The sequence below is a fragment of the Macaca fascicularis genome, chromosome 16 (genome assembly GCF_037993035.2).
Source record: "Macaca fascicularis isolate 582-1 chromosome 16, T2T-MFA8v1.1".
Classification (NCBI taxonomy): Eukaryota; Metazoa; Chordata; class Mammalia; order Primates; family Cercopithecidae; genus Macaca; species Macaca fascicularis.
Genome location: NC_088390.1, coordinates 44,730,891 through 44,758,017, shown reverse-complemented (window position 1 = coordinate 44,758,017; position 27,127 = coordinate 44,730,891). Strand labels below are relative to the sequence as shown.

The 27,127-nt window shown below is 38.6% G+C and overlaps 1 protein-coding gene across 6 annotated transcripts in view; it reads left to right on the top strand.

The window, feature by feature from the left end:
- Positions 1-27,127, top strand: part of USP32 (ubiquitin specific peptidase 32) — a 221,374-nt gene that overhangs the window by 77,958 nt on the left and 116,289 nt on the right. For all 6 annotated transcript variants that reach the window (XM_074019070.1, XM_005583903.3, XM_045375124.2 and 3 more), the window contains 2 exons: positions 16,325-16,430; positions 23,146-23,264. In XM_074019070.1, coding sequence (XP_073875171.1) covers positions 16,325-16,430; positions 23,146-23,264 — 225 coding nt within the window. The remainder of the gene's footprint in view (positions 1-16,324; positions 16,431-23,145; positions 23,265-27,127) is intronic.

Sequence of the window (27,127 nt, the reverse complement as noted above, 5' to 3'; positions counted from 1 at the left end):
AACCTCCACCCTCTAGGTTCCAGTGATTCTCCTGCCTCAGCCTCCCAGGTAACTGGAACTACAGGCGCACTCCACCATGCACAGATAATTTTGTACTTTTAGTAGAGACGGGGTTTTACTATGTTGGCCAGGCTGGTCTCACTGTGTTGCCTAGGCTGGAATGCAGTAGTACCTCAATCTCTGAGGCCCAAGAAATCCTCCCACTTTAGCATCCTGTGTAGCTGGAACTATGGGTGCATGGCACTACACCTGGCTAATTCTTGAATATTTTGTAGTGGTAAGGGTCCTGGCATTAAGCGATCTTCCTGTATTGGCTTCCAAAATTATTGGGATTTATGACATAAAATTAATCATTTTAACTTTTTTTTTTTTTTGAGACAGGGTCTCACTCTGTCACCCAGGCTGGAGTGCAGTGGCTTGATCACGGCTCACTGTAGCCTTGACCTCCTTGGCTCAAGTAATCCTCCCAGCTCAGCCTCCCAAGTAGCTGGTACTACAGGCATGCGTCACCATGCCTGGCTAATTTTTAGTTTTTTTTTAGTAGAGATGAGGTCTCACTACATTGTCCAGGCTGTTCTCAAACTCCTGGGCTCAAGTGATCCTCGTGCCTTGGCCTCCCAAAGTGCTGGGGTTTTAGGCATGAGCCACTGTGCCTGGCCCATTTTAATCACCTTTAAGTGAACATTTCAGTGGTATTTACATTCACAATGTTGCCCAATCACCACACCTATCTATTTTCAACATTTTCCATCACTCCATTTTTCTCAAATTCACATGGAAAAATAATTCTTCTTTCATTACACCAAACAGAAATACTGTACCTGTTAAGCAGTAATTTCCCATTCCTCTTCCTCCCCAGCCCCTGATAACCTCCAGTCTACTTTCTGTTTTTATGAATTTGCCTGTTCTAAATATTTCATATAGTAGAATCATACAATATTTGCCATTTTATGTCTGGCTTATTTCACTTATCATAATGTTTTCAAGATTCATACATTTGTAGCATATATCAGAACTTCATTCCTTTGTTTGTTTGTTTTTTTGAGTTGGAATTTTGCTCTGTTGCCCAAGCTGGAGTGCAATGGCATGATCTCTGCTCACTGCAACCTCCACCTCCCAGGCTCAAGCAATTCTCCTGCCTCAGCCACCCGAGTAACTGGCACTACAGGCGCCCACCACCACACCCGGCTCATTTTTGTATTTTTAGTAGAGACGGGATTTCACCATGCTGGCCAGGCTGGTTTCGAACTCCTGACCTCAAGTAATCCATCTGTCTCCCAAAGTGCTGGGATTACAGTCATGAGCCACTGTGCCTGGCCCATTCCTTTTCTTTGCAGTTACAGGAACAACACAGAAGAGAGACAATATTAAAAATATGTACTTACTAGTTGAACTGTGGAAACTTGCTCACTGAAACACTCTGACTTGCATTAATGCTTTATATACCCATATTTATATTAAAAATTCTCATGCAACATGAAAATAGAAAAACTCCTTGTACCTGATTTCTGTTCCCCGTTTTCCCACTTGCAGTCATTTACTTAGGTAGCTTTTTACCCCATGGGGGAAAAAAATCTAGGGTTCAGAACTACCAGTAACAGGGAAGAGAGAATTTTTTTTTTCTTTTTTGAGAATGAAGTGTTTCTCATCATAGCATATTCTTAAGCATGTGCTCCATATATGCTGCAAGGTAGCTGAATGTCTTTTGGCATAATTGTTACATGTTTGGCATGGCTGGCAGAGTGGTTGATGTCTCCAAAAAGGTCAACCATCATTGCAGAGCACCAGTAGCTGTATTCTGGAAGCACAGATCTGTTTTGAAGTCCCATACCAGATGCTGGAAGGGAGGTTTGTGAATCAGAAGTTCAGTGTCACAGAGTACCAGGCCTGTAATGATGGCATTTCTTTACCCCTCCAACAGAGGGTGCACTCTTGTGAATGGCTTTTATGGCTAATTGCTTCCTGTGTGCTTTACCATGGTCAATTTGCAGGCTCTCTTTTGTACAGGCCATGCTGTGTTTGAGAATGTTTACTTATTCTTCAGCTCCCTCTGCAGGAGCTCAGTGAACTAGAGGTGCTGGAGAGCTGTAATGGCTGCAAACACCCATTTTTTTGTGTGTGTGGCTAAATAATACTTCACTGTGTGTATATACCACATTTTATTCATTCATTTTTTATGGGTTGTTTCCACCTTTCTTCTATTGTAAATAATGCTGCTGTGAATATTGGCATACAGGTATCTGTTTGAATCTCTGTTTTCAGTTCTTTTTGGATCAGAATTGTCAGGTCATATGGTAATTCTGTGTTTGCCTTTTTGAAGAACCACCAGGCTGTTTTCCAGAACAGCTGTACCCTTTTACATTTCAACCGACAGTGTATGGGTGTTGCAGGTTTTTTTACATTCTTGTTAATTTATTTTATTTTATTTATTTTTTTGGAGATGGTGTCTCACTCTGTCGCCCAGGCTGGAGTGTGGAGTGCAGTGGCGCAATCTCGGCTCACTGCAACCTCTGCCTCCCAGGTTCAAGCCATTCTCCTGCCTCAGCCTCCCAAGTAGCTGGGACTACAGGCACATGCCACCATGCCTGGCTAATTTTTTTGTATTTTTAGTAGAGATGGGGTTTCACCGTGTTGCCCAGTCTGGTTTTGAACTCCTGAGCTCAGGCAATCTACCCACCTCAGCCTCCCAAAGTGCTAGGATTAATTACAGGCGTGAGCCACCATGCCCGGACTTATTCATTTTATTATAGCCATTCTTGTAGGTGTGAAGTTGTATGTCATTCTGGTTTTGATTTACATTTCCCTAATGACTAAAGATGTTGCATCGTTTTATTTAAGTCATTTGCCCTTTTTAAAATTATTTGTAATTTTGTTGTTGGATATATAATCCTAGGCTGAGCTTTTTTCTTCTTTCAGTATAGTAAAGTTGTTTCTTCTGTTGTCTTGTGGCTTGCATTGTTTCTGATTACAAGTCAGTGATTATTCTTATTTTTGTTTCACTGTATATCTTTTTCCCTCTTAGTGCTTTCAAGATTTTCTCTATTACTATTTTTCAGGAATGTATGATATACCTTTGTTTGGACATGTGAGTTTCTTTGAGCATTTTGGATCCATGGGTTTATCATCAAATTTGGGAGGTATTTCAGTACTGTTCTTCAAATATGTTTTCTGTTCATCCTTCCCTTTTCTTGGTCTCTAAGTACGGGTATGTAAAAAGCTTGGTGGTTTTTCACAGGTTACTGAGACTGATTATTTTCTTTCCTTTTCTCCCCACCCACCCCCAGTTCTAGCTCTTTTTCTTCACTGTACTTCAGATTGGATAGTTCCTATTCCCCTTTCTTCAAGTTCACTGCTCTTTTATTCAGTAGTGTTTAATATGCTTTTAAGGCTACACAGGGCCAGGCACAGTGACCCACCCCTATAATCCAGCACTTTGGGAGGCCTAAGCAGGTGGATCACTTGAGCCTAGGAGTTCAAGACCAGCCTAGGCAACATGGCGAAACCCTTCCTCTACAAAAAATACAAAAAATTATCCAGGAGTGGTGGTATACACCTGTAGCCCCAGCTACTTGGGAGGCTGAGGTGGGAGGATTGCTTGAACCTGGGAGGCAGAGGTTGCAATTAGTCAAGATCATGCCACTGTATTCTCCAGCCTGGGTAACAGAGAAAGACCCTGTATCAAAACAAACAAACAAACAAACACCACACAATAACTTTTTAGTTCAGATATTATATTTTTCACTCTAAAGTTTCATGTTTCTTTTTAAAATATAGTTTCTATTTCCATGTTTTTATTTTTGTTTAAATTCTTGAGCATATTTATAATAGCTGTTTTAAACTTCTTGTATACCAGTTTTTATCATCTCTGTCACTCTTTTGCCTAATACTTTTCTGGTGATTGGTTACAATTTTCTGTTTCTTGTATCTAGTAACTTTTTGATATCTCGTAGACACTGTAAACCTTATAAGTACCTGAATTTGTTGTCTTTATTTTTAAAATGTTGGATTTTATTCTAGCACACACTTAAACACAGATTAGCTAATCCTCTTGAATCCTGTGTTAAAGCTTTGTAATGGTGAGTCTTGAATAGACTTTAGTATAAGTATGGTTTGCCTTGATACTAAGGATTAACTCTTTTGGGGTCTCTCCTAAATACTCTGGATGTTCAATGAGGTGTCTCTTCTGCCTGACTGATCAACTCAGTGTGGGCTTTGGGTACTATTCTGCTTTCTAATCCCTGGTAGTTGTTTCCTCAGTATTTGTTCTTTGCTTAGACTTCAGGAATTTATACTTTGCATTTGTATGTTATTATTTACAGAATTTCAAGGGGCCCTTTATTATTTTTTTGTAGCTAAGCATGACTCTACCTTAAGATATTTACATACCGGAAAGAAATGAAATGGTTAGTACTATGAAACACATTTGAAGTAAAGAAACATTTTGTTCTATTGGACTCTGCACTGAAGAAACAGTAATGTAAACACACATACTTTTTAGTTTTAGAAGGAACATTTTTTTCAAAACACACACATATAGGAACAGAGCTTGCATTTTTTAATCTTACTTTATTTTATTTATTTATTTATTGAGATGGAGTCTCACTGTCACCCAGGCTGGAGTGCAGTGGTGTGATCTTGGCCCACTGCAACCTCCACCTCCCAGGTTCAAGCGATTCTCCTGCCTCAGCCTCCCGAGTAGCTGGGATTACAGGCACCCGCCACTATGCCTGGCTAATTTTTGTATTTTCAGTAGAGATGAGGTTTCACTATGTTGGCCAGGCTGGTTTCCTTACTCCTGAATTTAGGTGATCCACCCAGCTCGGCCTCCCAGTGTGGGGATCTGGGATTATAGGTGTGAGCCACCACCCCAGCCACGGAGCTTGCATTTAAATGTTAACATTTGAAACTATCAGTAGTAAGTATGTTTTATGCAAATGAGTACTTAATGTTTTCATAGTGTATATACCATGAGCCTTATGTTGTGTTTGAGTTATTCTTCGAAACTCACCAACATACAACATGACTTATTTTATGAATTCATAGTTCATCTTTGTCATTACCTAAAGATGGTTTTTAAGCATGTATGTTGGTGACATCAAGTTCTTTGGGAAGGTATATATTTTTTGCCTTTTTAACTTATGTATACTTTACTTTTTAACTCTGTGTCAGTCAAGATAATTTTTTTTTTAGCCTGGGCAACATAGTGAGATCCCATCTTTACCAAAAAATGAAAAAATTAGCAAGGTGTGATGGCATGTGCCTGTGTTCTCAGCTACTTGAGAGGCTGAGGTGAGAGGATCACTTGAGCCTGGGAAGTCAAGGTTGCGATGAGCTGTGGTTGTGCCACTGCACTACAGCCTGGGCAATAGAATGAGACCTTGTCTCCAAAAAAAAAAAAAAAAAAGTTGAAAAGTATTGATCCTCATGAGAATTATATAAAATGAAAATTTGAAAACATTAATTTGGTTCTGTTGATGAATTAATCAAGCAGTTAGATTGGTGTACTAGAGTTTACTCTGGAAAAATATTTTCAAGCAAAAGTTATGAGCTCATCAGTGCTGAATTCTTACTAGTTAACAAAGTGACTTCAAACTCTGGCTTCCCCCTGCTGTCCTGAGATAAACCACCCATGGGCTGCTTTCCAGCTTAGGTCCTAGAATGAGAAGACTTGGCACATTGCTTCAACATATGTGTCATGGAATGCAACTAAGGCTCAGAAAGTTAAGTGATTTGCTTAAGACCACACAGTTGGTATATTAATAAAGCCTGGCTTCAAAGTCAGGCCTTTCTGATTCTAAAAGCCATGATAAAACAGTATCTGTCACGTAACTATTTCCTCTAAGGAACTGTGGGAAAAGGGATAACCCTTTACCCTATATCCATTAGACAGTGGAAGGACCAGTATCTGAAAGCAGCAGTTGAAATGTGCTACAACTGTTTCTGAACTCTGGAGACCTACACACATCTACCTTTTTTTTTGTTTTGTTTGAGATGGAATTTCACTCTTGTTGCCCAGGCTGGAGCGCAATGGAGCGATCTCGGCTCACTGCAACTCCACCTCCTGGGTTTAAGGGATTTTCCTGCCTTAGCCTTCCCAAGTAGATAGGATTACAAGCGCCAGCCACCACACCTGGCTAATTTTTTTGTATTTTTAGTAGAGATGGGGCTTCACCATGTTGACCAGGCTGGTCTCGAACTTCTGATCTCAGGTGATCCTCCTACCTCGGCCTCCCAAAGTGCTGGGATTACAGGCGTGAGCCACTGCACCCATCCTACATCTACCCGTTTTTGACTTCTTAACTATTAGGCAAGAGGTAGATTTTTGGTATATTATAGTATAAGTCTTTTTCTTTGACAATACAGACAGATTTCCCTCTAATCATATTATTTACTGGGCTAATCATATTATTTACTAATCATATTGTTTAGCTAATCATGTTATTTACTGGGATGACATCATTGTCTGAGAGGAGGCTAGTGAGATCATTACCACATACATCAATCTTCTATATTAGTATGACAGTATACTGAGTCTCTGACTGGATATTCATGGCTACAAAATGTTTAAGAAAGTGTTTTCTTTTCCTTTAACGATGCATAATAGATGTATATTTTTGGGGGGTACATGTGATCATTTAATCCATTCATAATTTGTAAATATCAAATCTCAGTGTACTTGGGATATTCATTACCTTAAATGTTTGTCCTTTATGCTAGAAACATTTGAATTAATTTTTTCTAGTTATTTTGAAATGTACACTAGATTATTATAAGTTATAGTCACCTTACTGATCTAACACTACATTTTGTTTCTTCTGCCAAACCGTATATTTGGGCCCATTAATCAACTTATCTTTATTCCCCTTTCCTCCCCACTACTCTTCCTATCCTCTGGTAAACACCAATCTACTCTCATCTTCATGAGATCTATTTTTAGCTTCTACTATGAGTGAGAACATGTGATATTTGTCTCTCTGTGCTTGGCTTATTTTTGTTTTTTGGTAGTGATGAGGTCTCACTTTGTTGCCCAGGTTGGTTTCAAACTCTTGAGCTCAAGTGATCCCCCTGCCTTGGCCTCCCAAAGTGCTAGGATTACAGACATGAACCACCACACCTGGTCTGCTTGACTTTTTTCACTTAACATTATGAACTCCAGTTCCATCCATGTTGTTGCAAATGGCAGTATTTCTTTTTTTTTTTTCCTTGGAGGGAGTCTTGCTCTGTCGCCAGGCTGGAGTGCAGTGGGGCGATCTTGGCTCACTGCAACCTCTACCTCCCAGGTTCAAGTGATTCTCCTGCCTCAGCCTCCCGAGTAGCTGGGACTACAGGTGTGTGCCAGCTAATTTTCGCATTTTTAGTAGAGGCAGGGTTTTGCCACATTGGACAGGAAGGTCTTGATCTCTTAACCTCGTGATCTGCCTGCCTCGGCCTCCCAAAGTGCTGGGATTATAGGTGTGAGCCACAGCACCCAATCTCTTTTTTCTGGCTGAATAATATTCCATTGTGTGTGTATATACCACATTTTCTTTATCCATTCATCTGTTGATGGGCACTTAGGTTAATTCCAAACGTTGGCTATTATGAATGGTGCTGCAATAAACATGGTAGTACAGGTATCTTTTTGATACATTGATTTCCTTTCTTTTGGATATATACCCAGTAGCAATTTTCTGGATCATATGGTAATTTTATTTTTAGTCTTTCGAGGAACAGCCGTGGCTGTTCTAATTTACACAATGCCTGTACTAATTTACATTTCTCCACATCCTCACCAGCATTTGTTATTGCCTGCTTTTCTTTTTCTTTCTTTCTTTTTTTTTCCCCCCCTTGATGGAGTCTTGCTCTGTCACCCAGGCTGGAGTGCAGTGGCACAATCTCGGCTCACTGCAACCTCTACCTCCTGGGTTCAAACAGTTCTCCTGCCTCAGCCTCCCGAATAGCTGGGATTACAGGCGCATGCCACCATGCTCGGCTAATTGTTATATTTTTAGTAGAGATGGGCTTTCACCATGTTGCCTAGGCTGGTCTCGAACCCCTTACCTTGTGATCCACCTGCCTTGACCTCCGAAAGTGCTGGGATTACAGACGTGTGCCACTCTGCCCAGTCTGCCTGCTTTTCGATATAAGCCATTTTAACTGGGGTGAGATTTTATCTCATTGTAGTTTTGATTTGCATTTCTCTGATGATTAGTGATGTTGAACATTTTTTCATGTGACTGCTGGCCATTTATTATGTCTTCTTTTGAAGGTTTCAGATCATTTGCCCATTTCTTTAATTTTTTTTAGACAGAGTCTCATTTCATTGCCTACGCTGGAGTGCAGTGGTGCAGTCTTGGCCCACTGCAACATTAGCCTCCTGGACTCAGGTGATTCTCCCACCTCAGCCTCCCGAGTAACTGTGATTACAAGTGTGTGCCACCACGCGCAGCTAATTTTTGTATTTTTTACAGAGACGGGAGTTTCTGCCATGTTGCCCAGGCTGGTCTCGAACTCCTGAGCTCAAGTTATCTGTCTGTCTTAGCCTCCCAAAGTGCTGGGACTTTCCCCATTTAAAAATAGAATTTTTTGTGGGTTTGTTTTTGTTTTGTTTTTTGCTAGTAAGTTGTTTGAGCTCCTTATACAGTCTTGAGGGTATTTTGCAAATGTTTTCTTCCATTCTATAGGTTGTCTCTTAATTTTATTGATTGTTGCCTTTGCTGAGCAGAAGTTTTTAGCTTGATGAAATCCGATTTGTCTATTTTTGCTTTTGTTATTTGCCCTTTTGAAGTATTACACAAAAAACATCTCTTCCCAGATCAATCTCCTGGAGCATTTCCCCCAATGTTTTTTTCTAGTAGTTTCATAGTTTCAGGTTTTGGATTTAGGCCTTCAGTCCACTTTGATTTATTTTTTGTGTATGGTGAAAAATGAGGAGTCTAGTTTCTTGTTTTTTATTTTATGACAGTCTTGCTCTGTCGCCCAGGCTAGAGTGCAATGGCACGGTCTCGGCTCACTGCAACCTCCGCCTCCCGGGTTTAGAGCAATTCTCCTGTCTCAGCCTCCCCACTAGCTGGGATTACAGGTGCATGCCACCATACCCAGCTAATTTTTGTATTTTTAGTGGAGACAGGGTTTTGCCATGTTGGCCAGGCTGGTCTCGAACTCCTGACCTCAAGTGATCCACTTGCCTTGGCCTCCCAAAGTGCTGGGATTACAGACACGAGCTATCCTGTCTGACCTAGTTTTTTCTGCATATAGTTATCCATTTTTCTTAGCACCGTTTTTTTTAAAAGACTGTTCTTTCCCCCCATTGTATGTTCTTTGTGCTTTTTTGTGAAGATGAATGGATTGTAAAGGTGTGGATTTATATCTGGGTTCTCTGTTGTCCACTGGTCTGTGTCTGTTTTTATGCCAGTACTGAATCGGAAAGGTTTCCTTGTCCCCCTTGCAGGGTGTGTGACGGGGGTGTGGCTTGCTTCTTTAGTGCCCTGCTGTTCAAACCTCTAGGGAAAAACATACAGATGGGCAGGTTGTGGGGCTCTGACACCACAGGCAGCGTCTAGTGGTGAATGTTTACAGCTCCTGAAGCCCCAGTGGGTTTGTGTTATTGTGTGCTCTTTTAGTTTTGCCATCTCTAGGTGACTTGTGTTTATCAGTTCATTAGACACTCTGCATTATCCCAAGGGCTTTCTGTATCCTGGATTCTTGCCTTGGTGTACCAGAAAAGTCGGATCACTTGTGGGCTTGGAGAATGAGTGTAAGATTTTTTTGAATGTGAAAGTAGCTCTCAACAGATGGACTGTGAGCCAAAAGGGGATTGGGAAGGCGGTTTTCCCCTGGAGTTGGGCCGCTCAGCTGCTGGACTTTCCTCTGACTGCCCCAGCCAAACTCTGCGTTATTCTGTTGGTCAGTGGCTTGCCGGCATCTGCCAGTGCCTGTCAGTGTGCTTTTCAACTGATGTGTTCCTCTGGACATTCAGCCACTTGTGCGTTCTTCTGCTGATATGTTCCTCTCAACTTCCAGCCACTTGTGTGTCTTTGCTTGCTAGGGTCTTGGGATTTTTATAGGCACACGATGGGAGCGTGGCAGGCCAGGTTGGTCTTGGAAAATGCAACATTTGGACACCAAGGCAGGAGTGCCTGTCCTCACCTAGGTCCGTGGGCACAGGCCTGAGGGTGGAGCCCTAGCCAGGCACCTGCCTTTCTCTACCCAGCACTTCCCTGCCCTCCTCCTGTACCATGCTGTTTCGGTTACTATAGGTTTTTAGTAAATTTGAAGTCAGGTAGTTTGATGCTGCCAGTTTTGTTATTTGCTCAGGATTGTTTTGGCTATTTGGGGGTCTTTTGAGGTTTCATGTACGTTTTAGAATTCTCTTTTTCTTTCTCTATGAAGAAAGTCATTGATATTATGATAGGGATTGCATTGAATTTATAAATAGCTTCAGTTAGTATTTTCATTTTAACAAAATGAAGTCTGGCTGGGTGTGGTCGGCTCATGCCTGTAATCCCAGCACTTTGGGAGACCAAGGCAGGCAGATCACTTGAGGCCAGGAGTTCAAAACCAGCCTGGTCATCATAGTGAAACCCCATCTCTACTAAAAATACAAAAAGTTAGCTGGGTATGGTGGTGCGTGCCTATAATCTGAGCTACTCGGGAGGCTGAGGCAGGAGAATCGCTTGAACCTGGGAGGTGGAGTTTGCAGAGAGCCAAAATGGACCCACTATACTCCAGCCTGGGCGACACAACGAGACTGTCTCCAAAAAAAAAGGAAAAAAAATTAATTATTCCAATCCATGAGCATAGAATATCATTCCATTTTTGCGTGTGTCCTCTTCAATTTCTTTCATCAGTGTTCTATAGTTTTCCTTTTATAGACCTTTCACATCTCTGGCTAAACTGATTCCTAGGTATTTTATATTCTTTGTAGCTATTTTAACTCGGATTACTCACTTGAGATTTCTTTTTTAGATTATTTACTGTTGGTGTATATAAATTCTATTGATTTTTGTATTTTGATTTTCTATCCTGCAGTCTTTCCTGAATTTATCAGTTCTAACAGTTTTTTGGTGGAATCTTTTTAAAATACAAAGTCATGTTATCTGGTAACAAGGCTAATTTGATGACTTCCTTTCAATTTGCATACGCTTTATTTCTTTCTCTTGCCTAGTTGCTCTGGGCTTTCCTTTTTTAATAGCTAAATAAATTTTTTGTTTTTCTTTTGAGACACAGCGCTCTGTTGCCCAGGCTGGAGTACAGTGGTGCAATCTTGGCTCATTGCAACATCTGCCTTCTGGGTTCAAGTGATTCTCCTGCCTCAGCCTCTCAAGTAGCTGGGATTATAGGTGCCTGCTACCATGCCTAGCTAATTTTTGTATTTTTAGTAGAGACAAGGTTTTACCACATTGGCCAGGCTGGTCTGGAGCTCCTGACCTCAAGTGATCCACCCGTCTCGGCTTCCCAAAGTGCTGGGATTACAGGCATGAGCCACTGCACCTGGCCAGAAAATTATTATAGGGATTTTAAAACAAAAGTCTTGCAACAAATTGTATAAATAACACTTTACCTTTATTAAGTGCTTTTCAAAAAATGACATCAAGACCACCCTGGACTGCCAGCATCCTTGCTGTCCTATTCACACTCTGTCTTCTAAATCCGAAAATGAAAGCTGATTAGTAATGAACATGGCACTTAATATTCCCTAAATGTTTAAATGGTCACCTATTATAAGGTCTTTAAATATTTAAATGGTCACCATAAATGATCACCTTATAATAGGTGACCATTTAAATAGTTCTTTTTTTTTTGAGTGAAAAAAGAGTACTTAGACATTAGAGGTGTTAGATGCATACTGCTTTCTGAAACATTGATAAAAGGCGGAAAATATGTACATCCTAGAATTTAGGAAATGGTTTGTTTTTGGGGGCTTTCTCTTAATCATTTGTCAGATGAATTGGGTGATTCTAGAAGGTTATTGCTGTACTTGTATTTTGGGAGTGATAGGGAGGTAGCAGTATATTCCAACCAAATTTATTCCATACAAAATCTGTTACATTTTACAAGTACTTGCAAAACTGAAAGTCATACCCTACTCAAAATTTCCTTGTTAATTTTACCGTCACTGCTTTACTCTTTGTATTAAAGTCAATGAAATTGTCAAAAGTGAAGAGACTGGATTATCAAGATACAGTGAATGGAAAGGGATGCCAAAAACACAGTGTTTATAAATTGAATTTGTTACCGTTTGAAATTTGTTTGTTTAATCTTCAGGAGATTTCACCAAAATGATGTATGTCTTGCTGATGATGTCTTTCATATAATTCTAGACAAATTAACTAGAAATGAATGTATATAATTGATATAGTTTGGATATTTGTCCCCTCCAAATCTCATATTGAAATGTGATCCCCAGTGTTGGAGGTGGGGGCTGGTGGGAGGTGTTTGGATCGTGGAGTCAGATCCCCCATGGATGCCTGGGTGCTTTCCCCACAGTAATGAGTGCACTGTCACTCTGTTAGTTCATGAAAGAGCTGGTTGTTTAAAGGAGCCTGGTACTTTCTCTTCTCGCACATACTTCCTCTCTCACCATGTGACATGCTTGCTCTCTGTTCCCCCTTCACTTTCTGTTACAAGTGGAAGCTTTCTGAGGCCTCATGAGAAGCTGAGCAGATGCTGGTGCCATGCTTATACAGGCTGCAGAACTGTGAGCCAAGCAAACCTCTTTTCTTTATAAAAATTACCCAGCCTCAGGTATTCCTTTATAGCAATGCAAAACAGACTAACATATTACTTGTACTATAGAACTAAAAGTTGGTTAAAAATTCAGTTTCAGAAGCCTGTCTTTCCTAGGTTAAAATTCTGACTCTGCTGCTTCATTGATGTATGACTTTGGACAAGTTACTTAATCTCTTTGGGCTCTGGTTTCCCCCAGCCCTAAAATGAGGATGCCAGTATTCCTTGTGGAGTCATCTAAAGGCTTAATACTAGTAAAGAACTTACAGTAGTAAAATGCCACATAATAAGCATTTAAATATTAGCTATTGTTTTTATTATTATAAAAATAAGAGTTTATTATTGAGGTCAATGTTAGGCTTAAACACTAGAGTACTAAGGTCATGTAATTTCCTGGTGACTGGCAATTTAAAGATGAGATATACCACATGTGAATTGGTATAATAAACCATTTAATGGTGTATTAGACAACATTTATGTGTACTAACAACAGTATACTTCCAATTCCTTTCTCTCATCCTCTGTGCTATTGTTACGTGTTTTACTTTTACATATTCTATAAAGACACATTACATTTCTTCTCTTACTGCTGTAGACTGCTAGTTATCTTTCACAGTGTTTAAAAATAAGAAAAATGCTTTTATGTTTATCTTCATTTATGCCATTTCCAGTATTCTTATTTCTTTATGGAGGTACATGTATCTCTAATGGCATAATATTTCCTCCAGCCTGAGGTACTTTTTTGTGTTCCTTTTTTGCTGGTAATGACTTCTCTGTTTTTGTTTCCACCCCCCCAACAACAAAAAAGAGAAGCAAAATATATTTTCTTTTTGAAAGATATTTTCACCAGGTACAGGACTTATGGTTGAGTTTTTTTCTTTTAGTGCTTTCAACATTTCACACCATTGATTTCTGGCTTACATAAGTTTTGATGATAAATCAGTTATAATTTTTTGTTTCTTTCAATGTAATTTTTTTTTGTTTTTTTTTCTTCTGGCTTTCTTAAACATTTTTTTATTTTTGGTTTTGAGAAGTTTCAATATAATTTGCCTAGTTGGTTTTTGGGATTAGAAGTGTAATCTATTCTGCCTGTTCTCTGAGCTTCTTACTATCTGTGGTTTTGTGTCTATTTGTTTTGAAAATCCCCAACCTTGTCTTCTCCTTAGATATTTCTTTTGCCCCATTCTCTTTTTTTTTTTGTAGGATATCAGGATTACGTGAATGTTATGTCATTGACATGATCTCACAGCTCTTGGGTTTTCTGTTCTGTCTACCTTCCCCTGCTAGCTGTCCTCACATTTTCCGCCTTTTGTTTCGTTTTGGATAATCTCTTATGCAACTCTTTTGAGTTTACTCTTGAGCTGTTCCAAAGCATTTCTTCAACTCCGCTAGCATATTTTTCCTTTGTCTTTGACAATATATTGGAGTTTTCCTTTTTCTTTCTGTGACTTAAAATTTATGGTTGAAACATAAGTGTTTCATATAGGACAGAAGAGACTGAGCCAAGTAGTATCCTTTTTCAGCTTGGGAGGTTGAGTCATTATAGTCTGTAGTTAAGCTTAATTTTGGTCTTGTTGCTATGGTTACCCTCAGTGCTATATAGGCTTCAATTTCCATTCTAGGGTTAATTTTTTTTTTTTTTTAAGGGGTTTGGGCTCTTTCTTAGAGATTTTTTCTAATGTTTGCTCTACCCTCAACTTTTGATCTTACCTTCTATTTGTTATCACACTGCAGAGAAAGTCTCTGTCCACAAACTCTTCTTCCCCTCCAGCTGTATACTATAGTTATTTATTCCTCAGTGCTTGCTAGCGGAAGGGTGGACGGTGGGGAGTGGTAGGGAGGGGACGCTCTCTGTAGTCCTATTTCTGTCTCAGTTTTAGGCAGGTGCTGTGTCCCCAGAAATTGGGAGTGGGACCTTTACATAGATCTTCCTTCTTCCCAGTGGTAGGGGATCTGTAAGGTCTGGGGCCATTATGTTTTCCTGCCCTTCCCCAGGGATAAAGGTGTTTTTGTTTTTGTTTTTCGCTGTTATTTTCTTCTAGTTCGGAGTGGGAGATGGGGCAACTAAAAATAGTTACTCTATGAAGTGTGTTAGTTCTGTTTGTTTTTTTAAAAAATATTTTTAATGTTCTGTAGCTGTTTCCTTTGGCTAGTTATTGCTGGGTTGAGTTATCACTGGCACTAGGATAAATAGTTTTTGACATCAGTTGTCAGGTGTTATTAAATATATAAATATTATTTGGTGAATAGTATATATTTTCAGTTTTCATGTTGACTGTTAAACTTCTCGAATTATTTTTTAATCATGCATTTTTATTGACAGAAATTTTGCCTGACAAATAGTAGGCACTCAACAAAGAATTGTTGAATGAATGAATTTATTGTGATTTCTGTTGTCCCTTTCCTATGCATAGTTCTTCTTTATTTCTGATTGCTATAATACTTATTTCTAAGAGTGTTAAAAAATGTTTTTTGGAGTCTCTTTGAATTTCTGAACATTCAGTTAGAGAGTATCTTTTTTTCCAATCAAAGTAATGTGCATGATATTTCCAAAGGTTGAAGGAAGTTATGTAATTGCACAAAATTCTTATCACATTATTGTGGCTGTTGGAGGACCTTTGTACTCTCGGACCGTGGTAAGGACTCCCAAGAGAAAGAATAAATAATTCAATTGTGTGAGTCTGTAATATGCAGATACTCCTCTACTTACCCTGGGATTACAGCCGGTAAACCCATTGTAAGCTGGGAATATTGTAAGTTGAAAAGGCATTTCATACACCTAACCTACCAAACATCAGAGCTTAGCCTAGACTGTTTTAAACGTGCTCAGGGCGGGCGCAGTGGCTCATGCCTGTAATCCCAGCACTTTGGGAGGCTGAGGTGGGCAGATCATTTGAGGCCAGGACTTCGAGACCAGCATGGCCAACATGGTGAAATACCATCTCTACTAAAAATACAAAATTAGCCCAGCCTGGTGGCGCATGCCTATAATCCCAGCGACTTGGGAGGCTAAGGCAGGAGAATCACTTGAACTGGGAGGTAGAGGTTGCAGTGAGTCAAAATGACACCATTGTACTCCAGCCTGGGCAACAGGAGCGAAACCCCATCTCAAAAAATAAATAAATAAATAAATAAATAAAATAAAATATGTGTGTGTGTATATATATGTGTGTGTATATATATATATATGTGTGTGTGTGTGCTCAGAACACTTATATTAGCCTTCAGTTGGGCAAAATCATCTAATGCAAATCACATTTTATAATAAAATCATCTAATGCAAATCACATTTTATAATAAAGTATTAAATATCTCATGTAATTTATTGAATACTGTATGGTTTCTACTGAATGTGTATCACTTTCACACCATTGTAAAGTTGAAAAATCAAGTTGGTGACCATCTGTATGTATTTTACAGTAGACAGTCTATTCTTGACTGAGTGCAATAATAAGGTCTAAAAGAGGAAGAAGAGGGAGAAACTTAACATCATTTCACTAAAATTAATCAGGGCCTTTTCTGGAAGTGGAGATAAAATTTGTTAAAGGTGATAGCTGCCTCAGATTCCTCAACAACTGAAATGCATCCTAAGGTTGGCTTTATCATCTTCTTCCAGGTGATCTACTGTTCTTTTGGTGGAACATCCAAAGGACTGCACTTCAATAATTTAATAGTTGGACTTGTCCTCCTTACAAGAGGCAAAGATGAAGAGAAAGCAAAATGTAAGTACTTTTATTATCTCAAAAATAATACCACATCTATGTATAGAATAATTTATCTCAAAATTCTGATGACAGGTAGAGGATTTGAAGTGACATTTTCCCAAAGAAGATATACAAGTGGCAAATAAACACCTGAAAAAATGTGCAACATAATTAGTCATTAGATAAATATAAATTAAAACTACAGTGAGATACTACTTCACACCTTCTAGAGTGGCTAAAATTTAAAAGCCTGATAATGACAAGTGTTGAGGAGGATGTGGAAAAATTGTAACCCTCATCATACATTGCTGATGGGAGTATAAAGTACTGCAGCAACTTTGGAAACCAGCCTGGCTGCTCCTCAAATTGTTAAACGTTGTTACTGTATGTCCCAGCTATTCCACTCCTAAGTATATACCCAATAAAATTTAATACATATGTTTACCACACACACAAAAAAACTTGTATGGAAATAGTCATAGCATCATTGTTCATGATAGAAAATGGAAACAACCCTAATGTCCACCAGCTGGTAAATGGATAAATAAAACATGATATATCCATATGCTGGAAAATTACTCTGGTATAAAAAGGAATAAAGTACTGATTCATGCTACAGTATGGATGAACTTGAAAACATTTTGCTTAGTGATAGATGTCAGTCACAATAGGTATGATTCCATTTATATGAAATTTCAAGATTAGTCAAATCTGCAGTGGCAGAAAATGGTAGATTAGTGGTTGCTGGAGGTATCGGGGAGAGGGAAATGGAGAACAACTGCTAGTGGGTACAGGGTTTCCTTTTGGGTTGGCGAAAATGTTCTGGTGAAAATGTTCTGGAATTACATAGGAGTGACAGTTGCACAACCTTATAAATATACTTTAAAAATCACTGGAATGTTTACTTTAAAAGGGTGAATTTTATGAGATGTTCATTATGTCTCAATATAACTTATTTTTAAAAATTCTGATGACATAGATGTAGTAGTCTGTTCTTTGTTTCACAAACAAAACCGAAGTTTACTTACTTGATAATATTTTATGTACGTTCTTTGTAAAAGGTTTTTTTTTTAATGTTTTACTTTTAACTTCAGAAATTAATTTTATTAGGTGAATTATCTAAGCACAGAAAAGAGTGGCACCTCATTCATTACCTTTAAATCCTGCTAATCAGGGAAACGCTATAATAAGAGGACACCATTTCCCCTGCTAAGTGTGAAAGGGAAGATAATCTCAGTTGCTTGGTGTCCTTCTGTGCTTTGTAGGATATAGATTTATTTAGTTTAAAAAAATTCGTTCATTTATTTGTAAGGTCTTCTGTCTCCTCATTGTTTTGTTTGAGCTCCCCAAAGACAGATCTGCCTTACCAAAAGCATTCATAAGCATTGCATATGTTATTGAAGATTTCCCAGGGGAAGTATGGAAGCTGTTTATATTACACAGAATGTAACATTTTGTTCCCAAAATTCCTACACTTTTATTCTTGACCACCATATTCTGGGTCTTTCTCTCTTCCTTCTTCCTTTTCTAATCTGCCTACTATGGTCTGAATGTTTGTGTCTCCCTCAAAATTCATATATTGAAATCCTAACCACCAAGGTGGTTGGTATTAGGGGATGGGGCCTTTGGGAGGTGATTAAGTCATGAGGGTTAATCATAAGTATCTTATGAGTGGGATAAAGTGCCCTAATAAAAGAGGCCCTAGAGAGACCCTTTATATTTTCCTCCGTGTGAGGATACAATGAGAGGTGGCTGTCTGTGAACTAGGAAGTAGTCCTTCACCAGACACCAAATTGATGGTGTACTTCCCAGTCTCTAGAACTGTGAGAAATAAATTTGTTATTTATAAGCACCCAGTTTATGGTATTTTGTTACAGCAGCCTCAACAGACTAATATACTGCCCTGGGACTGCTTCTGAATTTCTCAAAATCCTCTCCTATTCCTGAATCTAGACCATTATTTTTAATTCTTGCTAAGGTTTGAACACATTACCCAAAGTTCATGGGTAGAAACTTAATCTGCAGTGCAACAGTGTTGAGAGGTGGGATCTTTAAGAGATGATTAGGTCATGAGGGGTCTGCATGCATGAATGAATTAATGCTGTTACCTCAGGAGTGAGCTTCTTATCACAGGAGTGGCATCCTTATAAAGGAAGAATTCAGCCTCCTTCTCTCTCCCTCTTGCATGTGTTCTCTTGCTCTTCTACTTTCTGCTATGGGATATTAGAAGAGCAAGAAGGTCCTTGCCAGATGCAGGTTCCTTGACCTTGGACTTCTTAGCCTCCAGAATTGTAAGAAATAAATCTCTGTTCATTATAATAAGTTGCTAGATCTGTGGTATTCTATTATAGTAGCACAAAATGGATAAAGAGATCATTTTTTTAAAAAGTTTTGAGGTATAATTGTCATACAATAATATGCACATATATAAACTATATATTATAATATGTGGTTTTGTTTTGTTTTTTTTTTTTTTTGAGGGGATGGGGGACAGAGGAGATAGCCTCACTCTGTAGCCCAGGCAAGAGTATAGTGGCACAGTGGCACATAGCTCACTGCAGCCCTTAACTCCTGGGCTCAAGTAATCCACCTACCTCAGCCTCCCAAGTAGCTAGGACTATAGGTGCATGCCACCATGCCTAGCTAATTCATTTTCTTTATTTTATTTTTGTAGAGATAGGGTCTTGCTAGGTTGCCCAGGCTGGACTCAAACTCCTGGCCTCAACTGATCCTTCTGCCTCTGCCTTCCAAAGTGCTAGGATTAGAGACATGAGCCAGCATACTTAGTTATACATTTGTATATGTTTTGACACATGTATATGCCCAGTAAACCATTACCATAATCAAGATAATGAATGTATCCATAAACCCAGTTTTATGTATTAGAATGTAATTGTGATGTTGGTTTTTCCAAATTAGCATTTCTTCACCAGCAGAAATAGAAATTGGCCCCAGGCAGCAATAATTAAAAATACCGGACAGGTATGGTAGTGCATGCCTGTAATCCTAGTTATTTGGGAGGCTGAGGCAGGAGGATCTTTTTGAGGCCAGGAACTTAAGGTAACAGTATAGCAATAAAAATAATACAAATAAAAAGCAACACACTGTAACAACTATTTACATAGCATTCACATTGTTTTAGGCACTATAAATAACCTAATGATGATTTAAAATATATGGGAGGATGTGGATAGGTTTTATGTGTCAACTGAAAAAAATTATGATATCTCTAAATTTGGAAAGGAGACTTTATTTAATTATATCTATAAATTTGGAAAGGAGACTTTATTTCTTATAAAGGGTTACAGCCTGCAAGGTGGCCATTCTGACAGCCTGAGAAACAGCCTCCAGCAGATAACCCCAAACAGGTACTATGCAAGGATGAATGGAACAGAGACTTATGCTGAAGAGGTTGGCCAGTTGTACATATTCAACAACTTATCGGAGGGGCCATGAATATTCATGAAGTGGTTCCTGACACATGTGTACTGAACAAATGTACATGTTATACGTGTCCCATGTTTACTTTGGGGTGGAGAATTAACATTTAAATGTATTACAGTTAGGCCCTATAAGTCAAAAGATGAAACAAGGACACCAAGGCAGTCAAGTGGACAGCCTCTGTAAACCAGCCAGAACCAGTCTGTGGTCAGTGGTCTTCTTATCAGGAGACCACTAACTTGTTGATAGTTACTGAAATAGCTCTCTTGTCCAGTCAAAGCTGTAGTTATGGCTTGTGGAACAGGAGTCAGTATGTTAGCATTTTGTGGTAAATGAGCTGCAATTGTTTTAGTATTGCTTCTCTCAAGGCCAGTGCTTATTCAATAACTGCTAGAGAAAAAGAAAAATGGCCAGGCGCGGTGGCTCATGCCTGTAATCCCAGCACTTTGGGAGGCTGAGGCAGGTGGATCGCCTGAGGTTAGGAGTTCGAGAGCAGCCTGACCAACATGGTGAAACCCCGTCTCTACTAAAAATACAAAAATTAGCTGGGCGTGGTAGCGTGTGACTGTAATCCCTAGCTGGGAGGCTGAAACAGGAGAATTGCTTGAACCCAGGAGGTGGAGTTTGCAGTAGGCCGAGATTGTGCCGCTGCACTCCAACCTGGGCAACAGGGCAAGACTCTGTCTCAAAAAAAGAAAAAGAAAAATATTGTAGCAGTTAGAACATAATTTATTGATTGGTTGATTCAGACAAGGTTTCATTCTGTCTCCCAGTCTGCAGTACAGTGGCAAGATAGCTCACTGCAGCCTTGAACTGTTGGGCTCAAGTGATCCTCCTGTTTCAGCCTTCTGAGTAGCTGGGACTACAGGCATGTGCCACAATGCCAAGCTAATTTTTAAATTTTTTGTAGAGATAGGGGTCTCGCTATGTTACCCAGGCTGGTCTCGAACTCCTGGCCTCAAGTGATTCTCTCGTCTTGGCATCCCAAAGTGCTGGGATTACCAATGTGAGCCACCACACCTGGCAGTTTATTCTTTAAGTGTAGAGGTACATGACTTAATCCTTGCCTGGCATAGCTTTAGGTTTTGTTTGCAATTTGGTATCTTTCTGCCACAAAGAGTCTGTCAGTCTTATGCTCTTTAACATTAATGCTGTTTAGTTGTTGCATCTAAACCGCAAAAGGGATTGGGTATAATGAGATGTGTCTGACTGCCCATCCTCTCATGACCAGTATCTGTTTTTAAGGATTTTCTGGGGCCCCCTTGGCCAAGAGAGGGAGTCTGTTCAGTTGGGTGGGGTGCTTAGGATTTTCTTTTTAGTTTTCACATGCAAATACCATGCCATTTTATATGAGGCTTGAGCACCTGCAGATTTTAGTGTCCTTGGGGGTTTTGTAACTAATCCCCTATGGATACTGAGGTACAACTGGTAACAGTTTTTTAAGTCACACACATATTTTTAAAGTTTCTTCGTTTTTTAAAATGTGATTGTATTAGTTTTCTAGGGCTGCCATAACAAAGCACCACAAACTAGGTAGCTTAGAACAACAGATATTTATTATCTCACAGTTCTGAAGGCTAAAAGTCTAAAATCAAAGTGTCAGCAGGGCCATGCTTTCTCTAAAACCTGTAGGGGAAAATTCTTTCTTCTCTCTTGCTTCTGGGATGACTACAATCCTTGGGGTTCCTTGGCCTGCAGCTGTATCATTCTAATCCCTGCCTGTCTTATCACATGGCTTTTTTTTCTGTTTGTGCTTTTCTTCTTATAAGGTCAGCAGTCATATTATGTTGGGTCCCACCCTAATGACCTCATCTTAACTTGATTATCTGTTTCCAGATAATCTCACATACACAGGTACTTTAAGGTTAGGACTTCAGTATATCTTTAGGGGGATAAAGTTCAGCTTATAACAACAATATTTCAAACATACATATAATACGTACCTCCACCTAGCTTTACTATTTCTTAACATTGCATCCTATGTCCCTGATTTGATTTTTTAAAAATATTAAAACTAAGGTGAGGTTTTCATTGTATCCCTTCATGATCCCATTCTGTTCTTCCCTCTACAGAGGTTACTACTTTCATGAATTTGGTGATTCATTTCTCATGCTGGCTGTAATACATTTATAACATGTTTATGTGTCCTAAAACATTGTCAACTACTTTGCAGTTTTAAAGTTTTAAATAAATAGTACACATTAGTTCCCCCTTATCTGCACAGATCTGTTCCAAGACCCTCCCAGTGGATGTCTGAAACCATAGATATTCCCAAACCCTATATATACTGTTTCTTCCTATACATACATATCTATGATAAAGATTAATTTAAAAATTAGGCACAGTAAGGTATTAACAACAACAATAAAATAGTACTATTATAACAACATACTATAATAAAAGTTATGTTAATATGGTCACTTGCACTCTTAAAATATCTTACTGTACTCACTCTTCTTGTGATCTATAAGTCTGATAACCAAAATGGCCACTAAGTGACTAACAGGCAGATAGCATGTGGATACACTGGACAACAGGATCATTCAGGTCCCAGGTGGGATAAAGAGGGAGGCAAGTGATTTTATCATGTTACTCAGAACAGTGTGCAATTTAAAGTTTATTAATTGTTCATTTCTGGAAATTTCCATTTAATATTTTTGGACCTCTGTTAACCACAGGTGACTGAAACCTTGGAAAGCAAAACCATGGATCAGGGGGTACTACTGTACTATACAGATGATTTTGTCATTTGCTTTTCCTCTGAATATTATATTTTTTGATATTTATCCATCTTGAAACATATTTTAACTTCTATGTAGTATTTCATTGTGTGTATCTCATTTTACCTGTTCGCTTGTTGATAGACATTTACCTTTTTTCCCCTAAGTTTTGCTCTTACAAACAGTATTTCAGTGAACATCCTGTATTTTGTACGCAGGTATCAGAGTTTTTCAAAGATGGATGACCTTTACTAGATTTTGCCAAATTACTCATGAAAGTGGTTGCAATAATTTATGCTCCTATTAACAGTGTATAAGAGGTCATGTTTGTCCTAGTCTTTGCTAACACTTTGTATTGTTATACCTAAAGATGTTTGCATATTTGGCATGTTTGAAAAGATACTATACTGCTGTTTTAAATTTTTGTTGCTGGGTTATTTTAAGGAATAAACTGTATTTATAAAGTGCTTAGCCCTAGTAATCACTCAGTTATTGTAGCTTTCTCTTTTCTCCCTACTTCCACCACGTATATTTGATCTTTTTAAGATTAATTTATTCTTTCTTTCTCTTAGACATTTTTAGTCTTTTTTCAAGTGAATCTGGGAACTATGTTATACGGGAAGAAATGGAAAGAATGCTCCATGTGGTGGATGGTAAAGTCCCAGATACACTCAGGAAGTGTTTCTCAGAGGTATATTTAAAGATTTACATTTTATCCCTTTTCGTTGACAAAGTATTAACTCTTAGTCGTGTAATAAGTTTTAAGTATGACAAACAGATGTTTATGTGCAGATTACTTTTGGTATTTTTATATTTATTGATGTTTCTATTTATGTGCTATTCCATGACTCTCATTACTGCTATATTTGTGAATCTGAAAATTTTCAATTCTACTGTAAAGGCAACTATTCATACTTAGAGTATAATGAAACACAATCCTATATGCACACATTAACACAGCAATACACACACACACACACACACACACTCCTGCAGGAACCTGAAACAGTGCTCATGTTGTAGTGTCTTTGCTTTTCATCATGGATATCATTCATTCATTAGCCTTGAGCCATCTGTGACCTGTTTTATCAAGGCCTATTTTGTCATTTATTTCACCTAGTTGATTTGCATAGTGAAATATTTGTGTTAAAAAATTGTCATCTTTGGGCCAGGCAAGGTGGCTCACACCTGTAATCCAAGTACTTTGGGTGACCCAGGTGAGAAGATCTCTTGAGCCCAGGAGTTCAAGATCAGCCTGGACAATGTAGCAAGACCCCAACTCTACCAGAGGGGGGGAAGTCATTTTTTCTGTTTTCAAAAATAATATATTTTCATTGTGCCTTTATAGAAAAATTAAACAATAGAAGCAATTCAATGATAGAAAAAGTATATCTTTTAACAGAGGGAATTATTTTATTTTTCTTTTCAGAGGTCTGCTAGTATGTGAAAAGTCCTTAGTGATTGTAGAGTAAACATCCCTTTAGAAGTTCTGATTTGGCCGGGCGCAGTGGCTCACACCTGTAATCCGAACACTTTGGGAGGCCGAGGCGGGTGGATCACGGGGTCAGGAGATTGAGACCATCCTGGCTAACACGGTGAAACCCCCGTCTCTACTAAAAAATACAAAAGAAAATTGGCCGGGCGTGGTGGCGGGCGCCTGTAGTCCCACAGGCGAATGGCATAAACCCGGGAGGCAGAGCTTGCAGTGAGCCAAGATCGTGCCATTGCACTCCAGCCTGGGCAACAGAGCGAGACTCCGTCTCCAAAAAAAAAAAAAAAATCCAAGAAGTTCTGATTCTTTCATGCAGCACTGAGTGCTGCCCAGTTTCTTATGGGTGGCTTTTTGACACAATTCCGTTTCACCAGTATGACAGTCCTTCATTGTTCTTTATTTTATTTGAGGAGTTAGCTCTGCCTTCATGACTGTATAGACATTGATTGTCCGTATTTCAGTCATTTGCATGTATCTGGTTCTGATATATATTTGGACTGTCTATCATTAGTATCTTACCCCTCTGGTTTTGAATATCTCCTGTGTTGATATCCCCTGGTGATATCTCTTTCTTGCTTTTGAGCTTAGCGTGCAGTTTTTGGTGGTGGTTATGTTGTTAACATTTTATCCAGCATTTCCAAGTGTCAGGTGCAAAAGGATGCGCTTTCTGTGTTTTTGGTTCTGACATATTGACTGGAATTTGCTGTGATAGCAATTTACAACTTCAGGACAAACTGAGCTATGATTTGTTTTTTTCCCCATAATAAAAATTTGCTTGTAAGAAAAAAAGATAATCTAGCAAACCTGACTGATTGGATTTTTGATATAGATGTCCAAAACATTAATACTCTTTTTTCTTTTTCAGGAAGTATGGTATTTTTTCATTTTAATAAGGTTTATGCAGACATTCTCATTTTTGCAGATGGAAACTAAGTGTGGTTGGCCACCCAGTACTCTAACAATTTAAGCACAATAGCAGGCACATGTATTAGTTGATAATTAGGGCTATAGGGGAAAATAAAGTAGAATAAAGGAAGAAGGTGGTAATATCGAAAATCTGAATCTTGTTATTTTATATAGAATGGTTAGGTCTGTCAGATAAGTAAGATTTGAGTAAAGAATTTATAGCAAGTGAGAAAGAAAACCATGAAGATATCTGGGGGACCACTTTTCATCAAGAGAATATAGCAAAGACCTTGAGGTGGGGGTATAGTTGTATGTCCAAGGAACAATAACAAGGCAATTTAATTGGAATGATGTGAACAGGGGAGTGGTAGGAAATGATTATATATTGTCCTATAGAACAGTGTGAGTCCTTTGACTTTTACCCTGAGTGAGATAGAAACCACTGGAAGGTTTTGAGTAGAGGAGTAACAAAATATGAGTTGCTTTTTTTTTTTTTTTTTTAACACGTGATAACTTTGGATCTTATGTGGGAAGTAGGTTGAACTGAGTCCAGTTGAGGTATCTGAATAATCCAGGCATGAGGATTATGATTACCAAAGGTCAATGATTTAATCAATCGTTTAGATCATGGTGTAGCAGTGAGGTAATGAGAAGTTTTTAGATTCTGCGTTTATTTCAGAGGTAGAGTTGGCCTAGAATTTTTTCTTGTATTGATTATGGACTATGTGACAGAATGAGTAGAGGGAAGATGATTAGTATTTAGCCTGATTCAGTAAATGAATGGAGTTACTACTACCTGAGATGGCTAAGAGTAATGGAGAAGCAGATTAGGGGGTTGGATGTCAAGAAAGATGTAATTACACTTGAGAATCCTATTAGGCACTCAAGTGGAGTTGTCAAATGTGATTTTTGATATATAAATTTGTTGTTGAGGAGAAAGGATTTGTTGTTGGCTTACAGGTGAGGATGAAATCATCTAGGAGTAAGTGTAGATAGAAAACAGGTTGGAAGAGCGAGTCCTGTAATCCAGTGTTTAGAGTTTGAAGAGATGAAGAGGACTCAAAACAGATCAATAAGAAATGGCCTGCAAGAAAAGAGGATTAATAAAAGAGAATAGTGTCCTAGAAGCCAACTGAGGCCAACGTTTCAAGAAGCAAGGAGAACTCAACTATGTCAAATACCCTGAAAGGTCTAGTGAGTTGACCTTTGATCACTGAGAAGTGATCATTAAATTTGGTGACCTGCAGGTAGGTCATTGGTGTAGGTCCTGTGGAATTAAAAAATTGCTGGTGTCAGTATGCTAGATGGAATGTGCTCATAAGAGGAAATTGTGATGGGAAGTTGGAATGCTTCAGTTTCAATAATGGGAAGGGGAAGTAACTATAATAAAGACATCATAAGACTATGGTAATTAATGCCTAAGTTGGTGGTATTTTTAATAAGATCTTTAGAGAAGAAAAGATCAAAGAAATGTGAAGCTCATGTATATGGCTATTTGAATTATTAGATACCTCTAGTTGGTATAAAACCAACCTTGTAAATGGGCTATTGGTATTTGATTCAACTATTTGATTTATTTGCCTGCTCTAGTATCTGAGTAGTGTGTCTGATGATTGTATGTAGAACCTTGCTATCCAAGTATTTATATTAGAATGTGTTAGTTCAGACCTTCAATAACAATACTTTGTGTTGTTTTTGTGTTTACACACACACACACACACACACACACACACACATACACACACACACACAAAGAAAAGCACTTTAGGTAAAATATAAGGACCTAGTGCTTAGATTTAAGTGATATGGGTCTCAGCTTTTTCTGTCTTGTGCTTTATTATTACCCTTGACAGATGAAGTTGTAAAGAAATCCACCTAGGTGTTGTATGAATTTTTCTTTGTCACTGACTTCTTTTAGGTTGTTGACTCTTAAAATGGAAATTTATATTTTATACTATTCTTCTCTTTTTAGAAGAGATTCATGACTCAAAAACAAAAAATCAGATTTGACAGTGTAATTTTTGGTCTACCAATTTTGTGGAATGATTCCCAATTAGCCAGTGAACTTCAGCGATTACTTTGTATTTCACTTAGACAGGCAGTGTGCTAACTTTTGGAGCCTGGACTACCTGAGTTCAGTCCTCTTTCTTCCACTG